The sequence below is a fragment of the Apteryx rowi genome, unplaced genomic scaffold (genome assembly GCF_003343035.1).
Source record: "Apteryx rowi isolate R43461 unplaced genomic scaffold, aptRow1 scaffold_665, whole genome shotgun sequence".
In the NCBI taxonomy this organism is placed as follows: Eukaryota; Metazoa; Chordata; class Aves; order Apterygiformes; family Apterygidae; genus Apteryx; species Apteryx rowi.
In genome coordinates this window covers 314,961-337,769 of record NW_020450944.1, presented here as the reverse complement: position 1 = coordinate 337,769, position 22,809 = coordinate 314,961, and the positions used below count along the sequence as shown (strand labels likewise).

At 55.8% G+C, this 22,809-nt stretch overlaps 1 protein-coding gene across 1 annotated transcript; it reads right to left on the bottom strand.

The window, feature by feature from the left end:
* Positions 1-17,152: 17,152 nt before the first annotated feature.
* Positions 17,153-22,516, bottom strand: ENDOU (endonuclease, poly(U) specific). Its single transcript, XM_026085343.1, has 8 exons — positions 22,492-22,516; positions 21,583-21,717; positions 19,880-20,051; positions 19,519-19,718; positions 18,910-19,023; positions 18,472-18,578; positions 17,648-17,790; positions 17,153-17,267 (listed from the first exon to the last, which is right to left on the bottom strand). Exons 1-8 carry the CDS (start codon positions 22,514-22,516, stop codon positions 17,153-17,155), a joined length of 1,011 nt encoding a protein of 336 aa, XP_025941128.1.
* Positions 22,517-22,809: the final 293 nt, after the last annotated feature.

Genomic DNA, 22,809 nt, shown 5'->3' with positions numbered 1-22,809 from the left:
CAATATGAGTTTATGGCGGAATAGCAGTCTCTCCCGTTCTCCTCTTGCCACCAGCTGCTCAGCACTGTGCCTGGCCCTGTGCACAGGGCTGTTTCATTCTGCCCAATTTGGAGGCTGTCCTATGACCCTCACCCCAAAATGAATGTTCCTTAGACCACTTCTACAAGGTTTCTAAGACCTTGCAGAGAGAACAAGGTGCACAGAGTGTGACAGGTCTAAGCAATGACGGAAGTATGTCCTGGAGAGCTTATATGGTGAAAATAAGTTCATTCCAGCAAAGCAAAAGGATAAAGGTTCAGTTGAAGAATTTGAAACATGTTAGAGGAAAGCACAGCACATGATGCTGTTTAACACTCACATATTTCTTTAGCTGCAGTGTCCTGACCAGCATGTCCCAAGCTATGGTGTCCCGTGAGCTTTCAAAGATTGCATCTTATCTGTTGAAATGAGGATCTGTGATCTGTCTGCCTAGTTTTGACTTCTTTGGCTCCCCAGTTGTGTCTCCAGGGAAAACGTAACCGTTGGTTCCATCTCAGACCTGCTTGGGAGAGCTCACATGTTCCTCAGAAGATGGCTGACTCTTCCACACATCACAACATCGTCAAGGCCACCACAACTTTGTCAAGGCTGCCACAACACTTCAGATGCTATACAACATAAGGTGCGCCATGAGCAATCCAGAGACACCACGTGAGTGATGATGCATTTGGCATTTCAGGAGTTTCCGTCAACTCTGTGATCCCATTGCCTAACTGAACCCAGCTGGACCCCACCAGGGAGCCCCGGACATTCGTGGGACACCAAGGGGAAGCCAGCATGTGAGAGGCCATGCAGTAGGGCTCTGCCAGGTGCCAGGAGGTGACAGCAAATGTCTGAAGGAGATGGCAGCCATGAAGGGGTGTGGAACAGGCAGGACAGACTGCAGAGAGATGGGTTAGAGAAGAGGTGCCTGGAAAGGGCTTTGTGCTGAGCACCATCACAGCACAGGTGATGGGGCAGCGAGAGGGACAGGCCAGCATAGTGGGGCATCTGCTGGCGGAGAAAAGGGGACCTGGCAGGAGAATGGGCTGCTGGGCACAAGYGGAAAGAAGGGGCAACAGGGATGCGAGCCTCCAGATAAAGGCTGACAGAGTGGTTTTCCATGTGTGGTTGCCTCTCCCTCTGCCTTTGTAAGGTTCCCAGTACCGGGGAGGTGCACTCTGGACAGACTGGGAACACTGGGCTGTGCTGGTGTCCCTGTGCTGGGGTCCCTCTCACCCACTGTGGGGGTTGAGGGGTGCCAGGGGAGTCTGCAAGGCCCAGGCTCCCCAGATAATGCAGCTCCCACAGTCGCTGTGTCCAGCTTATGGGCCTGGAGGTGATGGGACCAGAGGGGTTTGGGAGCAGACCAGACCCTGGTGTGATCTCAACCCCCTTTGATTCAGGGCTTTGGAGGCAGCCCATAGCTCCTCAGTGCATTCAACCGGCCAGTCCTCCATCCTAGTGACCCTGCCAGGGGCTCCCAGCAGTGAGAGCAGGGCTGTCCCACTGCTCTGCTATACACACCCCTGAGCCCTGCCTGGTGCTAGGTGACTTGGGGAAGAGCAAGATCTCCTTCCCATGTCCTTCCTGGCCCCATAGAGATGTGGCGAGCTCTCCATCCTGCTGTGACTTGGGGARGTGAGGTCTCTTTCCCACATCCCTCCTGGCCCTGTGGAGATGTGGCTGAGCTCTCYATCCTGCTGGCTCTGGAGGAGCCTCTGCAGCCTCCTGCCAGCATGGGATGGGTAATTCGCGTAAATCCCAGCGCTGGCTGCACCAAGCCCCTAAGCTCTTTGCCGCGCTCCAGATCAGCCRCAGTTCAATCTGTTTGCAAAGCTGTACAGAGTGTTTATGCAGCGAGGCCTGGTCCAGGGGATTAGGGGCAGCACTCCCCCAGCATCTGCTCGGTCCAACCACAGCCATGGCCAGAGCCGGAGTATCCCTCACCTCAGGGGGACAGTCCAGCTCACCCAGGCTTCCCCAGCTCTGGACAGGGCTGGCAGCAACCTGCCACTGGGTCTTCTCGTGGCAGARCCCTCCTGGAGAGGCTTCTGCAGGCTGTCCCACAGTGAGAGCAGCCCCCTTAACCCAGACCTATCCAGGGAGCACAGCATGCTGGCTCCAAAGGTGCCCAGTGTCCATCTGTCACCCAAAGGGATTTTTCTGTTTGCAAAGGGTCCCACTCACGGCAGGGGACTTTGAGTTCCTACTCCAGGGCTGGTGTGGGGCCCTGATGGGCAGGCTGACCTTGCAGTCTGGCTGAGTGAAAGGAGCGCAGGGCTACCAAGGTGGACTGTAATGCAGCTAGGAGAGGTATCACCCCACTCCCCTAGACTCTGGGGAGTCTCAGGAGATCCTTGACTGATAATCTCATTGTAGCTGAGCAATATTAACCCCCTGCCATCTTCCAGCAGCAGAACTGACCCTCTTGCAGGGTCCCTCCTTCCTGATTCCCTCTCTGGTGCCCTGAGCCAAGCCAGAGCTTTATGACCATGCAGACAGAAGGGAATGCTGATACCACCATGAGCTGTGTCTTATCCCAGCTGGGCTTATAGGAAGTGCTGCCTGGGGTGAGGGAGGACTGAGGGCTCTACTAAGAGGATGCAGCAAGCAGCAGTTTAGTCTTCTCACACATTCCCGCCTTCTGCCCCAGTCTGGAAGTCTAAGAGTCTAGAGCTTGTGTTTGGCCCATGAGGGCTGTTTCTGTGTTGTCACTCAAACCAGAGCCTTCATGCTCCACAAAGTGCAGCATGGTTGGAAAAAAGCTCTGTAGGTCTCCTGCCCTGAGCAATGCTGTCCCCAGTTCATCCCACATCCCTGTGGAGGCCTGTGGGCAGGAGCTGCTGGGTTGTGTCTGCTAGTGGAAGTGGGCTGACTGGAGGTCATCACTTTCCAAATTCTCCTAGTACACCGGAGTGCTGTGTGAGCCCTCAGGTCCCAGTGCTGCACTGCAAGCAGCTGGCAGCACCCCTGCACTTTTTGGGGCATGCCAAACCCAGGAACTTCATTCAGAGTAAGCTGCTTTTAAAATCAGGTGAAGCTTAGGGGTGAAGGAGGCGAGACCCAAGCCCTCTGTGTTGCCTTCCCGTGGGGGCACCTAGAAACATCTGGGGGGCAAAGACCACAGAAAGAACTTGCGGGGCATATAGCTGGTGGTCCCTGAACTGTGCTGGCCCATAGTCATCCCATGGCCTGCTCTACTCGGTGAGGACTGAAGTCTCTGGCTGGGTTGGTGTTAAGGCAGCAGGTTGTGTCCTGCAAGAACAGAACAAGTCACTGTCTTGCACGCATGTGTTTTGGGCTCCTTGAGCCATCTGACCTAGCTAGGTAACAGGCTTGCTTCTCTGGCATGTATGGGAAGCTCTTTGCTTATCGGGAGGCAGGTCCAGGTGATGCTCACAGCCCCCACCTCCTGCACAGGGAAACTCTCACGGTCCACATGGCCCTGGAGTGGGTACAGCCATGCCTGGGGGATCCTCTGGGCACTGACTGCATCCCACCCACAGGAGGGACCGTCGGAGACCTGACCAGCAGAAAGCTCTTGCCAGCGCTAGTGAGATGGAGCACATAGAGATGCTGCACAGCAGTGCCCTGGCACAGTTCACTTGCCCAGATACATCCCAGGGCAGCACCATGAGTCATAGGTGTGGGCTGTGCCTTCCMTGCTCCCCGGGTCTCCATCACCCTTCCTGCTCTGCCTGGCTCCATGTGTCAGGCACATGGTAGGTTGCCAGAGATGCCCCACCATGGCCGGTCTGCATGCTGCCCCATGCATGACCCTTACACCATTCCCACTGTCTCTGAGAGTATCCTGGGACATGCAAATGTAAGCAGATGTTTCTCTGCTTCAGGCTTATGTCTCAGCACTCACAGAGTCACAGGATAGTTGGGGTTGGAAGAGATGTCTGGAGATCATTTGGTCTAACCCTACTATTCAGGTAGGGTCACCTAGATCAGGTTGCCCAGGACCATGTCCTGTCAGGTTTTGAATATCTCCAAGGATGGAGAGGTAACAACCTCTCTGGGCAACCTGTTCCAGTGTTCAACCACCCTCACAGTAAAAAAGTGTTTTCTTATGTTCTGAAGAAATTGCTGCATTTCAGGAAACGTGTTCTCCTCAAGCTGGAGACCATCTCTATGGAGAGAGAAGAGTTCAACCCTTTGTTCTGCTCTGCAGACACACGTACTGCTCTCCTCGGCTGCTGGCTAAAAGCRGCCAGTACCAGGCAAAGGACCTGCCCTCTTTTCTGCCTATAAAGGGGCCCAGGTGGACTGACCTTGCAGAAACAGCAGGAAGGGTGTGAAGTGGAAAAATGGGCAGAAATCACTGCAGGCAAGACCACCCTGCCTGGCAGCAGCAGGAGACCATGGACTTGCAATGCATGTGTTTGCATGGGCCCGAATAGGGCAAGCAATGAGGAGGCTTGGGCTATCAGAGCTGAGCATCTGACCCCATCTGCAAAGCCCAGACAGCCTGCCTGGTGCTGGAGGAGCCGATCCCCCTGTTTCTTTCCCAGTGCAGAAGAGCACAGTGCTATGGTGAGGCTGGAGAGGAGCTGTGCACCAGGACTGTGAGTCCGAAAGATCTCAAAAGCCCCTGGAGTGCAGGGCTGAGCGGTTCCATAAGGACACTTAAGCAATTGGGCATCTGGAAGCCAGAGCAATGGGGTGGAGGGTGACAGGCATCACTCACACGCTTCCCTCTCTCTAAGGACCTGCTCCCCACAGAAAATCCTGCTTATGCCACAGAATGGGACCACTGAGCCTGTGCCCCAGCGTGGACTATGCAGCCTCTGGGTGGGCACAACAGGGTATGAGCCATCTCAGCCACGGGCAGCCTGTGGGAACTGCTCCCTGCTTTTGGATAGGACAAGGGCTGAGCATCCCACTGGGACACAATGAGCAGGGACTAGTAACCCCTCTATCCCCAGTCCCAGATGTGTTACCTGGACAGGACCACACAGCAGAGTATCTCCGTGTTCCTGGTGGGGTCCACACAGCCCAACACAGATGGTTGGAGACCTTTGGATTGGGACTTGTGTTAACACAGCCAGCCCAGGCAGGGAAACTGTGGGGAATCCCTGTAGCCAGCATGGAGCTGGCATCTGAGTAGCACCAGGCATTTCAGGCAGTTTCCTTCCCCCCCAGCCCTATCCCTCTCTGAGACGTCTGAGATAACAGCTGTCATGTACTGGCCAGCACACACACTTTTTTTTTTTTATTATTATAATACAAGTTCAGGAACCTCCTAGCTTAATCCCCACCAGATAAACTAACAGCGGAGAGATTTGGAGTTATTGACGAAGTCTTGCTGCTCGGACGAGATTAGAGCTCTGCTTAATCTTGTAGCAGGAGGGTTTGAGGACGGTTTAATCAGAATTTGTACAGGAATAATCCTGTCTTTAAACTCGTCCCTGGCCCAATCCCTCCAAAGTTGTAATCAGGCAGGAGCCTCTCAGATGAAGAGGCCTCGGGGGGTATTTCCAGCCTAAATGACTCTGTTTATTATCTGCAGGTGGAATCCCAGTGCTGGCTGTGCCGATGCCCTTGGTACTGCGCTGGGGAAGGGATGCTTCCTGGCATGGTACGGCCCTCATCTCACCTGGTGTGACTTGTCTCTGGGCCAGACTGGCTGGTGGCACTGGGGGCATGGCCCCAAGGAGGATGGAGAGAGCTGGGAATGGTGGGCACCCCTCTCCTCCTGCCCATGCAGAGAGGAGGCTGCTATGCTTTCCCTGCCTGCACATGGTACTGGGCACTGGATTGGGGCCCTGCCTGTGCACAGCAATGTAAGGGTGGCAAAATCAAGGGTGAGCCTGGAGCACCGCTCGCATCTGTCTGGACCAGAACTGAGACACATGAAACACTGAGCCAGCCGAATCTCCGCAGCACACCCTCTGGAAGCCCAGGGAGAGCCCAGAGGAAGGTGCTGGACACCCCACATGCACACATCCAAGGCATTGCCAGCTCCTCTAGCCATCTCCCTGGGGGGAAACTGAGGCACTGACCTGACATTGCACAGTGAGTCCATGGCATGCAGAGTCTTAGCAAGCACCAGCTTCACCAGGGAGAAGACGTGAAAGGCAGGCTGAAACAGGGCCAGAGAAGACCAGCCCTTGGGGCCAACCCAAAGCTCAGGGGCTTGGCCTGCCTCCCCCCAGACCTCATGCCCACAGTGCTCCGGACAGGGCCCTGCACAAGCAGTGGTCCGTGGGATATTCAAAGGAGATCTCCTGGGCAAGTAGCTGTATGAACTGTCAAAGAGGCATCTACCTCACAGACAAAAAAAACAAATCTCCTAAATGAGATAGCTGGAATGGCTTCAGGACCATCCTTGCACTGGGAGAGCTGGGTGCATGCTTTTACTCTCCAGACTATGCGATTGATACCGTAACCAGCTCCTTTAACGTCTCCGTGCCTCAGTTTCCCACCTAGGAAACGAGCGGAGGCTGAGCCCATGTGTGCATGGAGCTGCACCTTGCTCTCCGGGCCAGGCGAGCCGAGCACAGCGCTCTGGGAACGCCAGACCCGTTGTGCAGCGTCAACAGGAAAGGTTGGGCTCTGGGAGGGGATGTTGCTGCCTTTGTGCCGTGCGGGGCCTTTCAGGGAGCACAAAGACGGGACACGGTGGCACAGATGGACCCTTTCAGAGTGGCGCGGGCTCCTTTCTCCGTCTGCCGCCAGGCTCTGCCTTCCGTCACAATCCCCCTTAATTGAATCCACACTTTCATAGTTCATTACCCCCCTGATGGATTGGATTAGGCCGGGCTGCAGCCAACCAGCCTCTGCGGGGAACAGTTGGCTGCTCCGCATCCCCGCGGGGAGAGTGTGTGCCGGGGCGCAGCGGCAGGAGCCCTCCTGGCGAGAAAGGTGTGGAGGGGGCAGCCCCGGGAGCCCAGCAGGCTCCCGGCCTTATTCGAAGTTCATGTGCAACGGACACGACCTTGGCTTCGCTCTCAAACGGCCAGGCCCATCTGTGGCCCAACAGCGCAGGAATTCCTGCCAGCTCGCCACGCCGGAGCCCCCGGCGTTCCCAGCCGGGATGGAGACAGCGCCCGCGGCAGTCTCCTTGCTGTACGCTGGCTCCCTCATGCCCTGCCTGGCTCCCACTCCCTATGCTACACGGCGTTTAACCTCCTGAGTGAAGTGCCATCGTCCTTTTGCCCCGGTGGCATCTACTGGCTCATGGAAACAGCAGCCCTATGGGGCTGGGAGGGATGCAGGACAGACGGGGGAAGGCGGCCAGTGGGGCACTYGCCGCGTGCAGGCGGCATCAAGTCTGGCAGGGTCCAGGGAGAGGGGGGGACCGTCCGGGCAGCTCCAGATCGGGGCATCAGCAGACCAGGGCACAGGCCTGCATCTCGGCCCCAGTAACTTTTGGCAACACATAAGAAGAGAGGGCTCTGACAACATCGGCTTGCCCTGACCCAAATCTGGAGCAGGCTCCCTGCACACGCCGATCCCCTTTGCGCTGCTGCCGCCTGCACGCGGCGAGTGCCCGACTGTCCATATGGGCTAACGGCCACTCCCTCGGCGGCTCCCGGCACCGCTCGCTCATTAACCTTTGCTCTGAGCGTCTCTCCCCAGCCCAGCTGTCAGCGATGCTCCCGTGCCGCTGGCAGATCTGCTCCCTCCCCTGTCTGCATGGCCCTGCTTGGCGGGCTCCGGGGGACTCAGCTCTGGGGAAAGGATGCTCGGCACTCCCCCATCCCTTTCATCCTCACCACAACTCTATTTGCCCCCCAAAATGAATCACCGTGGCCATAATAGGAGGATTTACCATATCTGAGCCCTAAACCCCGGCTAACCCTCCACCTGGATCCACCTGGGAGAGAGTTCAACCCCTCTCACCTGCATCCCTGAGTGGGCTGGGGGGGAAGGAGACACTGCCCAAAGAGCATGCTGCCCTTCGTGCACATAAGGTCCAGCTCTGTTTGCCCTGCTTGTGAGCTAATTTCTCAGTTACTTGCACACCAGGCAGGGACAGAGGGTTTTTGAGCCATCTCTGAGTTTCCTGTATTCAGAACAGTGTGTCTCCCCCTGCACTGGCCCCAGCAGCCAGAGAATAATTTGATGTAAAGCTGAGCATCACAGCCATTTACTGAGTTGTGCTGTGGGTAGAGCTTGTGGGTTGTTGGTGGAGGGAATTTCTGCCCGCTTCAAGGTGCTTAGCCCTAGCAGAGTGACTAAAGGAGCTGGATGGAGTACCTGCCTTGTGTGCGAGGCAGGTGACCTCATTTACACCAGGGAAGTGGCTGCACAAGGCTGCACAGGGTGATGGGTACTGTTTTTTACAGGAGTGTCCCAGAAATTCCTTTTCCAGAACTATTGCTGCCTGACAGTGAGCCGAAGGAAAGGAGAAAGGGCGGCTGAGGTGTGAGAGCAGCCGAGGGCCAAGGCTGTACTTCCAGATGGAGAGACTGCACTGGAAGCCCCTGTGCCCATCCTGACGGCTCAGACATCTGATCTCTCCACTATGGATAAAAAAGTGCCCACGGCATAAATGGTTTAGCATATTCCCCTCAGCATCCTCATCCTCTTAGCAAAATGTATAGCCGGGCACTCCCGGCAGGCTCTCCTACCAGATGTGGCCAGAGTCCCATCGGGGTAGTTAGTGCCGTATCATTTACGAGAGGGGATTAGAGAGCCTCCACTTAGAGTCACAGTCCCCAAGGCCTCTCGGATTAGTATATAATGCAGCAGGCTTTGCCATACTGGGGCTCAGATGGAGCTGTAACCCTCTTCATCCTCACTTTTCAAAAGCTCTAATGGCCAGGACTGTTGGCCAGGAGCTGGTAGTGGTACCCAGGGCTGCGGCTGCTGAGAGCCCTGCGTTATAATGCTGTGCTTGTCCTGGTCCCTGCCAGTATAAATCAGAGTTGAATCACTTCAGAAAGCTCAGCTCAGCTATTTCCAAGTGTGAGAACAGGGTAAGATCTTTTCAACATTAAAGTATCACTCTGTTATGTTGCAAAGCCGCTGTTCTTTGGAAAGGATAGGATGTACAGCAGTGAAGTCAGTGCTGGGTGGAAGAAGTGTTTTCTAGGCTTCTTGGTATGCGTGTAGGTCTCTGCTTTTTGCACATTCCCATATGAGATAGTGTGAGCTCAGGACAGATCTACCTACGTGTAGCAGACTCTGGCCCACCCATCTCGAGAGCACTCAGCTGAGCACACATCTCCTTGCAGTCGCATCCTGTGCTTTCCAGAAGGCTCATGGGTGCTGCCACTGTGCTTGCCCCCATGTGCTGGCATTTTGGCAAGGGGAGCAGAGCAGGCAGGCAAGTCCCTGAAGTTGGAGAGGGGAGCAGAGATGCAGCAGATGAGCTAGAGCAAGGATCTATGGGCATCCGCCTGCTGAGGACCCGGAGCTGAGACCACATTTTCAGCATTCCCCCTTCAAAACACATCAGATTCCTTGTGGTGCCATGGAGGGGTTTGTCCCACCTGCCTCTAGGGCAGTTCATTTTGCCTAATTGCAGGGGAATGATTCAGGCACACATGCAGGTGTCCAGTGCTATGGGAGATGTGCAGTGTGTCTCTCCTGGCCTCCAGCAACCTCTCCAGAGGAGCCTGGGTCTCTCCTAGGTTATGCGCCATGTCTGCAAGCTCCCAGGACCCTTGGGCATCTCAGTGGCATGAGGAAGCCTTCCCTGCCCCAGTGTCTGCACACTGGCCCACCCAAGGCTCACTTTGAAGTTGCATGTTTCATCTGGCCTTATATAAACTGTGACATAGGGTGAGCTGATCCCAAACCAGGCTCCACAGACTGATAGACCAGATCACTGGGGAGATGGGCTGGGGCGCACAAGACCATGTTCATGCAGGTGGATCTCACTTACTTGCCCATCTTGCCTGCTGCTACATCAGCGTCGTGGGAAGAGGCCAGTGCTGACGATGTTAATGGACAAAATAGGTTGATCCCACCTCTCCCAGCAGCTCCTGCAGCAAGGATGTGCCTCAGACTGCTGAGCACAAGCTGTTTGCTCGTCGTGTAATGGCTTGATGCTTGCTGAACCTTCTCTGGCCTTGTCACAGGCCCAGTCCCCACAGTRGCTTGGAGGTAGTGTGGGGCCATTTGCACTGCATTCCTGTTAAATGAGCACCAAGCAAAGGTCTCCCATGGGAGGTGGTGCCCACTGCCCCCAGGCCTGCACAGCCGTTGCTGGAGCCCTGGAGCCCTGGGCTGGGTCAAATGAGCTGGCACAACCTGTCTCTGAAGGAGAAGCAGGTATGGGGGTGGGGGTGGTGTCTGGGGGATCATTTGGGGCACACTTTGGCAATGAATGCATCCAAAACCCATGGTGTGGATGGTCAGAGGCATTTWGCCCACAGCTGCCCCATGCAGTTCACCTAGCACCTGAAAAGACCCCAGGATCTCCCAGAAACATGCTACTGTGTTATGTGGCCTGGCAAATAGCTGCTCCTACAGTGGCCCAGAGACACAGGAATAAAATGCAAGGCCAGACTTGCTGGGATGGGGCAGCTGAGATTGGAGAATGCCACGTTTTTGCATCCACAAAGCAGCTAATCCATAGAGGAGGCACAACCACTTGCACAAGAACACCATCCATCAGCAAAGTGTGGACAGGCAATATCTGATGCAATGACAGCCAGCTGCTGTGAAGCCAATCTGGCAAACTCTGCGGCTGCATGTGCCTCATGAGAGCTTGAGGCGGGTCAGTGTTTCACATCGGGAGGCTGTGGGGTTTCTGATATGTTCCCGGGTATCCTGCAGCTGGCAATACTGCTTTGGGGCTTCCCCTGCTAAGATGATCCGGTGGGGTGGTCTAGCGCATCCTGATGGTCAGAGAGGCATGCTGGCTTACACCGTAAGGGCAGGAGGATGGGGAGACTGAGGCAGGACTGTTTTACAGTTGGGCTTCAGACGGATTTCGCAGTGCTGGCATTGGCCATATGTGAGGTTCATGGACCACTGCTCTTCCTGTGCTGGCAGGAACAGGGAAGGGACTCTGTAATGTCCAGCCTCATTTCTCGTCCTCCTGGTTCCCTGTGCCTGGGACAGCATGGGAAACTGCCATGTCTCAGAACAACACCCTACTGTAGCCAGCGGCTCAAAGTAGCACCTGCAGAGCTGTGCCCAGGGTCCGGCTCTCTTTATATCAGTGTTGCAAGAGCATCTCTACTGCAGGCAGAATTGCTGGGCAGGGCCAGAGTGATGCTGGCTGGAGGTTTTGGTCTCAGATGGACCAGACAGGGGATAAGGTGAACCAAGCCCATGTTCAGGGTGACTCCCCTTCCCTGACAGGGGCTTCCAGGCTCTAGCTGCATCCTTTCACCTGGCTCTCCTGGCTGGAGGCAGGACAGCATGGGTTGCTCCAGCAAGGAGGGGTCACATCCACTAGGATTGTTTTGGGGGAAGTTCCTCCCTCTTGCAAAAACCTTGTTCAGGGAGCAGAGGGCAATGGTTGCCCAACCGTCCCCATGAGCTCAGCTGCAGCAAACACACACACGCAACTGATGAGCCCCGCGGAGGGAGAGCCAGCGTCTCCCTCGGAAATTCCCTGACTCAGCTGCGCTCAGGTGGGGGACGTGGCCATGCAGCCCCCCTGAGAGCGAACGGTGTCCCTGTCAGATGCAGAGCTGGGGTGGGGGGGGGAGGCTGGAGTCCCTGGGCTGGCAACAGATGGCTGGAGTCAGCTTGCTGACACCTGCCCCTCCTCTCCACCCCTCTCTGGCCCTTCCCTTTCTTCTCCACTCATTTTGTTTGATTTTCCAACACTTTTGGTAAAGCCAGAGGGTCCCACAGTTGCTTCTTCCTTTGCAGAAGGGAGTCTGTCCTGGGAGCCAGCCAGGAGGGCAGGGAGATGAGAAGGGATGTGCTGTCCCTGGCGAGGGCCAGGATGTCCTTGGGGCAGTGAGTAACAGTGAGGAGAGTGCTGAAGTGTCCCCTCCAGCAGCAGGCAGGGTGTCCGGGGTGTGAGGAGTGGGGTGCTCAGCATGAGATGGCTGCATGAAGGCACTGGGGGAGATGGGCCTGGATGAATAACCTAATGGGCCTGCCTGGTCCATGGCTGAGGCATGCTGGCCTCAAGGCTGTGGCAGGGCCACGTTTGAGTGGGTTGTGATAGTCCAAGAGCAGAACCATGCACCAAGCCAAGCTTGCTGGCACTGGGCTTTCCTCTGCTCTGCCTGGTCTACAGAACATTACCTATGATTGGAGGGGTTGTTCTCTCCTGGCCTTTGCAGGCTGCTAGTTCACAACCTCCAGCCTGAACTGATGCAGAAGGAGGACTGGATGAAGGACCTGTAAGACTAGCAGAAACCCAGAAAAGGCCGTTGCAGTAGACATCTAAGCCTTCCTTGAAACTGGGGAATTTCCTTCTGGAAGTGGATGAAGTGCAGAGAATATCATGTGAACTTCTCCAAGCACTGGCCAGTCACCCAGTGCCACCACCGTGCAGCAAACTGGGCCAGGGCTGGTGTCATTCTCCACTAGGGTTTTGTCTATGTTTGTCCCAGAAATGGGTGCTGGAAAAACAGCTGGGATTTCCCAGAGTACTGACCTGGCCATGATTGTGGGGTTAATGACTGGCCAGCACCAGCCCCAGTGCCTGGGGGACCTGAACCATCTGTGATGCTTGTAGGTGCTGGGATTCTTCTATGCAGAGAGGAAAGGATGGTCTTGCAATCAAGGAGCCTAACAGCAAAGGTGGCAAGATGGGCAGGTGGACATGCGTGGAGAATGGGAGTGGCTGAGGGAGGCAGAACCAGGAGCGGGAGTCGGGTCTTGTGCTGATTGCTGCTGGGGTGGGCTATGGGGCTGCTGATGCCAGTCCTGGCTCTGAAGCAATTTTTAGCTCTGGGTTGGTAACTCAAGGCCTGAGCCCTGAGACACAGCCTAGTACATGGGACTTGGACAAATCCAGTCCCATCCAGGTTAATCCTGGACACAGTCCTGGCACGGGCTCCTAGAGGTTGGCCACAAAGTTGGGAGAAGGGCTTTTATCCCTTGCACAGTGCAGAGCCTCGTGTATGAGACCATGAGCCTCCTCCAGGCTTAGTGAGTAGAGGCTGTAGGCAACAGGGATGGGAAAACTGTCTGCTCTCCACCTACGATGACGAAGTGCCTGGGCTTGGAGCCAGATCAGGCAGGGCAGTCTAGGGTTTGCTGTGCACTCCCATGCTGGGAGCAGCGCTCTCCGTCTGCACAGCCCAACCATCTCACCCCTGGCATGCACTGCTAACCRCCCACCACCCAGTGTGCAGTGTTTCCCTCCCCTCTGCACATGGCTATTTCTCCCTGCGATCCTGCAGTGAGTGGAAATCACCAACTGCCTCTTGATGGCTCCTGGTGAGAACCTTCAGGATGGGCCTTGAGCAAGCTTGAGGGTGCCCCAGGGCATCATCATCCCACAAACGGGTTGTGTTAGGGCCCTGCCCCATGCAAGCTGCCCGCTGCAATCTGCCCCACCAAGCTGGACACCATCAGAGCAACTACCACCTGGCACAAGACACACTGGCCAGTGCTCTGGGCTGTCCCACAGGGCTGGTGGAGGCAGGATTTGAACCCACAGTTTAACCTCCCATGCAATTAACCCCTGCACTGTGTCAGGCTCCAGGGCAAAGGAAGGGGGCAGTGTCCTCTCTGCCAGGCAGGAGCACAGCCACAGGAGGCTGCTGGGCACTGAGGGGAGCCGACCGGCACCCTTCCAAGCTATCCCCTCTCCCCAAAACTGCTTCGCCCCCAATCTCCAAATGCATTTCTATAAATTAAGCTCTGGCATGCCTCCTCCCCCCTTGGCGGTGTTTGGGGGTCACCTGTGACCCCTGGCAGATGGTGCGGGGACTCCCACCCCTTCCCCAGGAACTGTTGCAGCCGGCCATCTGTCAGGCAGCTCAAATCTCAGCGGCACTGCCTGGGAGCGCTGTGCAGCATTTCCACCCTGGGACCTGGGCTGCTGCCTCTGCTGCAAAGGGAAGGAGTGCAGGCAGGCAGGGGGGAGCGCAGGGGGCTGCCCGGAGCTGGTGGGTGTCCTGCCTACAGCCCAATATCCAAATTTGGGGTGGTAAGTGTGAGAGGGTCCCTGCATGGGGCTGAGGGTGGGGGTGGCTGATGGGACTCATGTGCTGCAGGGAGTCTCCTGGGTGAGGTGGCACAGACAAGGAGCTCTTGTCATCTCCCAAGTGTATGGCATCATTTTCCAGGGGCATCTGAGCAACAGTGCCCAGTCTGGCTGTGCCCAGGCTGCTGGGCCAGCCTGGTGAGGGGCAGTTAATATAGTTATGGTGGTTGCCATCCCGGCTGTGGCACTGCCTTTGGTCAAGCTGCCCTGAGGCAAAGATTGGGCAGTTCACAGGCATGTGGGAAATATTTGTCTGTCCCCTCTGTGCCACCCTTCCCCTCTGGCATGGGAAGTGATGGCAAGGAGCAGTATATCTGTAATCTCCTTACCTCTGTCTGTCCTTTCTGCTGCCCACTGGGCCTGTGGATTTGTCCCCCAGAGTTTGGCGGCTGCTGGGTCTCCCTTGTTAAGAAAGCATCTGGAGCCCAGAGCAGCTCCAGCTCTGTGCGCTCGGGATGGGGTCACTTGGGAGGGCCATGGGGCCCCCAGAGAGAGCACAGCTGGGCTAGGATGAAGGRTGCATTTACGACAGCCCCTAGCTTCCTTGTGATGGTCCTCAGGGAGAGACTGCCTTTGGGACAGAGATTTGGGGACCCAGCAGCTCTGCCGACTCCCAGGTCCCTGAGCGAGGCCATTCTTTGGGGCAGGGCCCATTAGCAGCTTCCCAGGGCTCAGAGCATGCAGGGAGCAGAGCTGAGCCCCCATCAGCATCCAGAGAAGCTAGGTGCAGGGCTGAAGGGAGGGAGACGGGAGGAAACAAGTTTTGTGTGCTGTCCTGGAGGGGTAAGTGGCACTGACCCTGGTTGGCAGGAGCTGTCTTTACCCTGCCTGCCTCCTTGTCTCTCCGGTGTCCCAGACCAGTGGGAGCAGCAGACCCAGGGAAATGAAGAGTTGCTCCCTGGAAGAGGGGGATGTAAATGGGGCTGAGACTCCTGCCTGCTGACATGACATAGTCCTGGGTGCTCTCAGCCATCCTCTGCCCCCCCCAGCTCCCCAAACAGAGCTGACTCCCCAGTGATGGAACAGTCTCATGAACAAGGGTCACACATAGGACATTATGTATGTGCGTGTCTGCATGGGAAGGGAGTATGAAGGAAAGAAGTCTGTACAGTGATTTCTCTGCATGCATTTCCCCTTTCAGACATGGTTTAGGGGTTCTGGAGGTGACTCACCCATGTGTGGGATTGCTATGGGATGTGGGAGTATATGCCTTTGGATGGGGGGACAGGGACATGGTGGTGCAGAGGTGGGGAGTGTGGAGAGATACTCTCATCGCTGGTGGAAAGGACCAGTCCCGATCTGTGTAGGTGTGTGTGTGTGTGTGTGTGTGTGTGTGTACATGCAAGCACATGCAAGCTTAAGGGAGGTATGTGAACATGTATGTATGTGTGCATGCATGAGTGTGTGGGGGTATGTGTGAGCATGCAAACACATGAAAGTGTGCATATGTGTGTATGCACACTTGTTTGTGTGTATGTGTTGTGCACGTGTATATGTGTGTCTGTGTGCACACATGCATAATTGTTTATACATACATAGATCTGTGTATATTGTGCAGGAGTGGGGGCATACATCCTGGGTAAGCTCCTTGCAGGACAGTCCCCAAACTCCACTTCCATGCAACATCCCCACGCCTGATGCACATGTGTCCAGCACAGGTAGGGCAGCCCCAGCAACTCTTCTGTGGAGCAGTGCTGCAGGGCACGTGAGGTTGAGGTGGGCTCGGTGCTGGGACAGGGGCTGCTGGTGCACAGGATGGGAGATGGGCTCTGAGCAGTAATATCACAAGCACAGACCTGGGCTGCCTGTCTCTGACTGCAGCTGGGGGTGCATCACTGCCCATCTTGATGAGCACTCAGGATGCTCATGGCCACCAAAAACTGGAGGGCAGAGGGGTTCAAATGTCTGCCTGGACACAGCTCTCTAACATGCAATGTTGGGGTGCTGGGTCTTTCCCATTCCTAGGGTACCACAGTCTATAATCCATTCTGGGGCATGAAAGGAACATACTTCTTGCTTGCAAGGAGCATGGCAAACATTGATGGAGTGCAAAATGAGTGAGAGCAGTGGATTGGGAGGATGGAGTGTCCCCATCAGTTTACAGCCGGAAGGCTGAGGTAGGGAGAGCATCCATGGGGCTGCTGCATCATGGAGACCCGGTGGGGTGCCCTCCCCATCCAGCCAGGCTGCCAGTGCTGCTATGAGCTGCAAGCACCACCTTGTGGCTGCAGGACCGGCTGCTTGCAGGCGAGGCAGCTGCCACAGCCACTGCCACAGGCTCGCGGCTCCCCGCCACACGTTCTCCCATTGCTGCAGACTGGCCAGGAAAACAAGGCACAAGCTTTGCTCCGTTCCCCAGGTACATCAGCCCTGCCAGGGAGCTCCGTGGCTGGAGGCTGTGAAGAGAAAGCAGAGGGCATGCAGCACGCTGTGCTACACCCCCTGGGCTGGATATGGACCCGGCAGCACCCAGGGGGTCCCGATACTTGCTCTGGGCCAGTGACTGGGCAGTGCTGGTGCCTGTACCTGTCCTGCCCGTGGCACAGAAGTGGTGGAGAAGGGGAGTCTTTTGCCTTGCAAAACTGGCAACTCATATGGCAGCTCCACTGGGGCAGAGATGAGGCTATGTGATGAGCAGTGGCTCTAACACCAAGCAAGAGAATGCATCTCCTTACAGGGTCAATATTTATTTAGCTTAGGAGTACTACTTTCCAATAAAAGTTCCTCACTTCCCACTGTTCTGCTGCTGCGGCTGGGGAACGCAATGCTAGATGGTGATGAGGGGTACTGAGACCATTGCCTCCTTCCCTCCGCTGTGTCCACACTGGCCACACTGGGCACGGCCACTGCTGTCTTGGCCAGCTCCCTCCGGTGCCTCACACACACACTGCACCAGTTCTGCAGCGCGGCTGTCCGTCTCCCATGGCAGGACCAGCCCTGCCCAGGGCAGAGGGTCCGTGGCAGTGGGTGCCCCATGCCCCAAAGCAGTGGAGCGCTGTGTGGCTGCAGCCATCCCCATTTCTCCCAGCCGGGGTGCAGGCAGCCTCAGGACGAGATCACGTAGGCAGTGGCGATGTACTTCCTGCCATTGCCGTAGGTGGACTTGGTCCAGGTGTAGGTCTGGATGCTCAGGCTGTGGCCGCCCAGGCTCAGGTGACATCTGTGGGGACACAGCCCGTGCTGTAGCCTGCTCCATCCCTGAACCCCTCACCCAGCAATTGCATCCCCCCACTTCCTGGGTTGCTCTTGGTTTCCGCAGGCCAGCACGGCTCCACGCCTCACCCTCCCCGTATGTGATCCCCGTGCTGACCCATTACACTGCTTAGGCCTGTGCCCTAAAGAGGCTGTGCTGAGCTGAGGGTGTCTCCAGGCACCAGARGCTGACTCAGCGTGCTGTGACCAGGAGCTCAGCTCTGATCTCTGGGCTCTTCCAAACACGCTGTGGGGATCCCCGGTTCAGGCACTGGGGAGCAGAAGGGCATTGCCGCCTCCTTGGCCAGAGGACGCAGAGGGACAGACCCAGACAGGTTTGGTACTTACGCCCTTCCAGGCCGAGCGATGAAGCACAGTGTGTACAGGCCAAATTCGAACTCAGGGCTGCAGCCGATGAATGCAGAGCCCACCTCTTTGTAAAACCCATCCCAGCTGAACTGTATCCCCAGCACGTCAGGATAGGTGTTCCACTAGAGAGCAGGAGAAAGAGGGATCAGGGGATCAGGCTACTTGATCTTCTTGGTTCTGGGTGCATCAAAGCAGCGAATTCAAGCAAAGCCTGTCTGCATATGAAGTGTGGCATCCTAATATCTTCTCCAGGGACACCCACCCTCAGGGAAACAGGTCAGGAGAACCTTTCAGCTGGTCTGAAGGGCTGCCAGACAAAGTCAGAGACACAAGCAAAATGCCAGAGTGAAAGCAGTGGGACCTCTGCCTCCAGGGATGTGGGCTCTGGAGAGTGGGGCTGTGGCAGGGCTGGGATCTCCCAGATTAGCCACAGCCAGACAGTCAGTAAGGAGCAGTGACGTTAGGGTACAGCCTAGCTGTACAGTGACTCTTCAGGGTACATCCTCACTCTTCAAAGTCAAATCTCTCGCTTGTATTTTGGAAGTCTCATTTGCCCAATGCAATCATCTTTTCTGTACCTTCCCATTCTCCTTCCACCCCCAGGTCCACATGTGAAAGCAAACGACACATAGCAGGGTGGGCATCTCTGACTCTATGTGTCTCAGGACACATACTGTAGGGATTTCTGGTTTGCCCCATTTGGGATCTGGCCGACAGAGCGGCATCAGCTCTGCCTGGACAAGCCAAGCTGGCTGATGGCTTGTGCAGTGCTGCTGGCTATGTAGCCTAGTGGGAGCACTTACCGGCCCATCATAGCTATGGCTGAAGTAGTCAATGAGGCCCTGCTTTTCGAGAAGGTAGAAGCGAATCCAGTTGTGAAATCCAGTCACTTTCCCTTTTTTTACTTCCCCTGAATACAAATGAGACCATGAAATGAGCCTGGGACCTTCCACTCCTGCATGCTGGTGTGGAAGAGGCCCCAGATACCTCCCTTCATCCTTCCCAAACCAGGGTATGCTCAGATGGGGCTGCCACGTCCCCCCAGACCCAGACGGGCACCTCAGGCAGTGCTTGTGCTCTGAWCAGCCACTGCTGATCGACAACTGTCTGATTCAGCCAAGCACAGAGCAAGGCACTCAGCTGGGGTCTGCCCATCCCCTTGGAGATGCATCTCCACAGCATGGAGCTGCATCACCATTTTCTTCCTGTCCCATCAAGAGGCACTCAGACTTGGGCTCTACCTGAGAAGACATGCTCAAAGCCACTGGAGTCCTGCTCGCCGTTGCCTCTGGAGTAGAGGCCGAACCACATCTCCTTCAAATCAGTGACAAATTCCTGCTCAGAGCTGTAGCGGTCTGGAGACAAAGCAGGGTGGAGAGTCATGAGGCAGGGAGAGGGGAGCTGGCTGCTAATGGGACCAACATGGCAGTATGAGAGCTCTTGGGGAGGCAAAGGCAGGACCCCCCCCAGCCCTAACCACAGCCCCCACCAGCCAGGTCCTCTCTCTTGGGATCAATTCAATGCTGCCCTGTTCAATTTGCCACGTGTGTGGCAAGGCTTGGAGAGCCTGCTCCTGTGCCCTTCCAGCCTGCATCCTCCCAGGTCATGTACCACCCAGCTCCAGGGGTGCATTGCATTTTGGGGACTTATGTGACTATTCTGCAGAGAGCATCCCTGGGGTTTTGAGGTGAGGAGTATCCGAAATACAGCAGGGAGAGCAGTCCCCACCAGTGCATATTGGCCTGCTGCAGAGCCTGGACAGAGAAGTGGCTGCTCAGGGATGCTCGTGACTAGCCAACCCCTCGTCCTACTCTGGCTGGCCCTATCCTGCCAGCTTGCTCCATACTCACTTTTTTTGTGGAGGAAAGTGAAGAGCTTCTTCATGAGCTCAGTTTTCATCACCTCCTTGAGGAAGTTGTCCTGCTCCTTCAGCTCCTCTGCTGTGATGTCCTCCTCCCTGCCAGTTGCCCTCTGGTAATTGTCCAGCAGTTTAATGAAGCTAGCGTAGGTGGGTTTGGAGAAGAGCTTCTCATTGACATATTTGTAGAGCCTGGGAGGGAGGGCACCCTGCAGTCAGTGGAGGAGCGGAGGTTCCCCTTGGAAACCAACCCTGTGCCCTGACTGGCCCGAGAGGTCTCTGCCATCCTGGCTCCTTGCTCACAAACACCTTGCGAGGATGCCTGTGGCAATGTTAATGCCCATCACACTCACGGCTCAGGGGAGTGGTCTTCCTGGTCACCCGTGTGGTCTGGGGAGAGCCGGTGCTGAGGGTTAATGATGACATCAGTTGGCTTAGCTTTGTTGTGATCTGCCTCGTAAAGCTGCTCTGAGATGTGCAGGAGGTCCCCGTCTGTGATGGCATCCCGGCTACTGGAGAAACCCTCTGCAGGGAGAGGCAGAGGGCTGGTGTGAGCAGGAAGAAGCTCCTGGTGCCCCAGGGCTGAGCACTATCCACCCACAGAGAAATGAGGGTGGTGTTGCAAGCTCCAACCACTCTGAAAAACCTCAGCAAGGTGCCAGCGAGGCAGAGTCCCAAGACATTGTGAGATCTGAGCATTCAGGGTGACACACAGCAGGGTTAAGGGGTGCAGGGAGAGGTGGCAGCCTGAGACCAGAGGTCTGGGGATCCCAGCTGGCACCACACAGCCTCCCAGGAGAGTGTGGGCTGGGATCGTGGTTGGCCATGGCATGGTGCCTGTGAGGGTCAGGATGGGAGTCCCTGAGCCAGACCATTTGCAACCCATGTCCTTGTGCTCTCTGTGCAGTCCTGCTGGATTTTTGAGCCCTCCTGAAGGTAGGCTGAGATTGACTGTGCTGAGTGAGTGTCCTGGGAGCCACGAGAAGACCTGCAGGGATCACAGACTCCCTATCAGGCCTTGGGGGCTAGAGCTGCCCATAGGGCTAACAGGCATTGGACTCCTTCAGAAAAAGCTGGGGTGACACAGGCAGAATCGGTCCCTATCTTCCACATGTGACACTGCTCTCTGGAATATGTCTGTAGGGATTAGCCACCTCTCGATTTCCCATGGTTTAGTCGCACAGTGATCAGGGGATACAAGCACCAGTTTATTTCTGCCTCTGGCTGAAGTACCTGGCTCTGTGGCTGATGCTGCATCACCACTGGGTCTGGTGAAATGAGATAATGCTACTAGCCATCAGGCAAGTCGTGTTTGGGCTCTTGCTATGCTGTGTGGCTTTGACACACAGTGGCTTTGAATGAATGGAAACAGAGTGATATGGGTGTGCTTATAGYCACAAACAGACGTGTGACGTCCAGATGCTATCAATCCAGGAGAACTGTGGTTCACAGAGGAATGAACAGCCCAAAGGCAGATAAGGTGAAACGTGGGTGGTTATTTATTGTCCTCAATCAGAAAGATAGCTACTCACCACTGCTGCGTGCATGTTCTGCCACTTCGGCCCGGTCTCCACCTACATGGACCCAGAGGAAATGAAAGGAAAGAAGCTCAGGGTGATAGAGACATGGGCTGGGAAGGGGGCTGGCCCAGGGCTTCTGCTGAAAAGCCACCTGTGGAAGAGCCCACTTGTGTCTCTGGGCTGGTCATTAGGGGGTACAGGCTGCATTTACATATTCAAGTATGTTTATGCACCCACCCATGCACAACAGCACATGCAGGTGTATGTGTGCACACATTCATGCATGACAACACAGGCCGATATGCATGTATGCACACATGCACTTATGCATAACAGCATGGGCAAGCGCGTGTGCACATACACCTACACAGCAGCACAGGCAGGTGTGCACTTGTAACCAGCCCCGCTGTACTCCAGAGCTAGGCGCTGGCAGCCCCACGGCCCCCATCAGCTGTGACGGTCATAGGTGTGGGAGAGCAGTGGGTTGGCCAACAGCAGCCCCTAGCAGAGCCCTCACCTCTCCTGGTGATGCTCACCTGGGCTGCAGTATGTATAGTAGTCCTCACAGCAGTTTTGATATCTCTCACACTTGGCATTGCAGTGACACTCATCCTCCTCATTGTATGGCTCCTCGCAGCGTCCCTTGCAGGAGTCAGGGGCGGTGTACAGATCTTGGGGATAGAGAAACAACACTGTGGTCTGCAGTATGGACCAACAGCCCTGCCCCATCCAGCTGATGACCTGGGAGCTTCTCTTCCTCAGACAGTCACTGCCCAAGTTGCCCCGGCAGGTCTGGGTCCTGCTTCAAAGCATGAAGCAGGGAAGAGCTGTGACCAAGGCCATGCAGAAGGTGTCTGGGACTGAGACAACGTGCTCCAGCTCAGTCAGGCCTGGAGGGGTGTGTACATGAGCTCAGGTGGGATGGACTTTCCTGGGCTTTCCGATTGCTTTCTGTGCCCAGCCAACGTCAGCACCACTGTCCCCATGTGTGTGAGTGTATCACATCTAGTGCAAGCTGCAGGTCTGGTGGTCGGTGGAGACCCACAACTGAGCTGGGATGCTTGGGGGTCATCTGCTCTGGTTGTGTAGCTTCAGGGAATGGGAGGAGAAGGCATCACTGCTGTTGATGTGACTGGTGGGAGATCTAGTTTGCGGCGTGAACTGGTTCCACATTTACCAAACCACAGCACACTGTGGATGTTACAGCAGCAGCAGCAGCAAATGCCTGGAGCTCAATCTCACCCCACTCAGTCCTGTTCTCATCCCGCTCAGTCCTGCCCATGCTGCTTCGGTGGTGACCAGGCACCATTCACTCTTTGATTCCTTCCTGAAATAGAGAAAAGGACCAGGCTCCTACCTTGGGGCTATTTGGGATACCTTGGCTCTGACTGAACTTTGTCAACATTTAGGGGTGGCATTTTGGGGGTGAGCAGTTGAGTCCTCACATCCATCCTTGGGCCACACATCCATGTGGGTCACTCATCTTCGGCCACAGACATCCACTGTGTCACAGACCTTCACAGGCCACTTCACACAAGGGAACACATTCTTTGCTCGCCACCATTAACTGCTTTTTCTGATCCACCCTTTTAATGCCAGGCTTGGCAGGAACAGGAGTCCCCCAGGGTCCCCCTCCCAGGGTCCAGCAGTTTCTGGGACAGAGGAGGAGTGCCACATTCCAGACACCCTTATTTGCAACCCAACTGTCAGTCTTTCTGCAATCCTGGGAAAACTGGGAACTCTTTCATGAGCTATTTATATGA

Bases quoted from the DNA above. Each gene is read 5' to 3' on its own strand.
- ENDOU (XM_026085343.1), bottom strand. From the start codon at position 22,516: ATGGATGTGTGGCCCAAGGATGGAT. The intron at 21,718-22,491 runs GTGAGGACTCAA...TCTATCCCCAAG, and splicing joins TGTGTGGCCCAAGGATGGAT to ATCTGTACACCGCCCCTGAC. The intron at 18,579-18,909 runs GTAGAGCCCAAG...ATTTGTATTCAG, and splicing joins CTTTGAGCATGTCTTCTCAG to GGGAAGTAAAAAAAGGGAAA.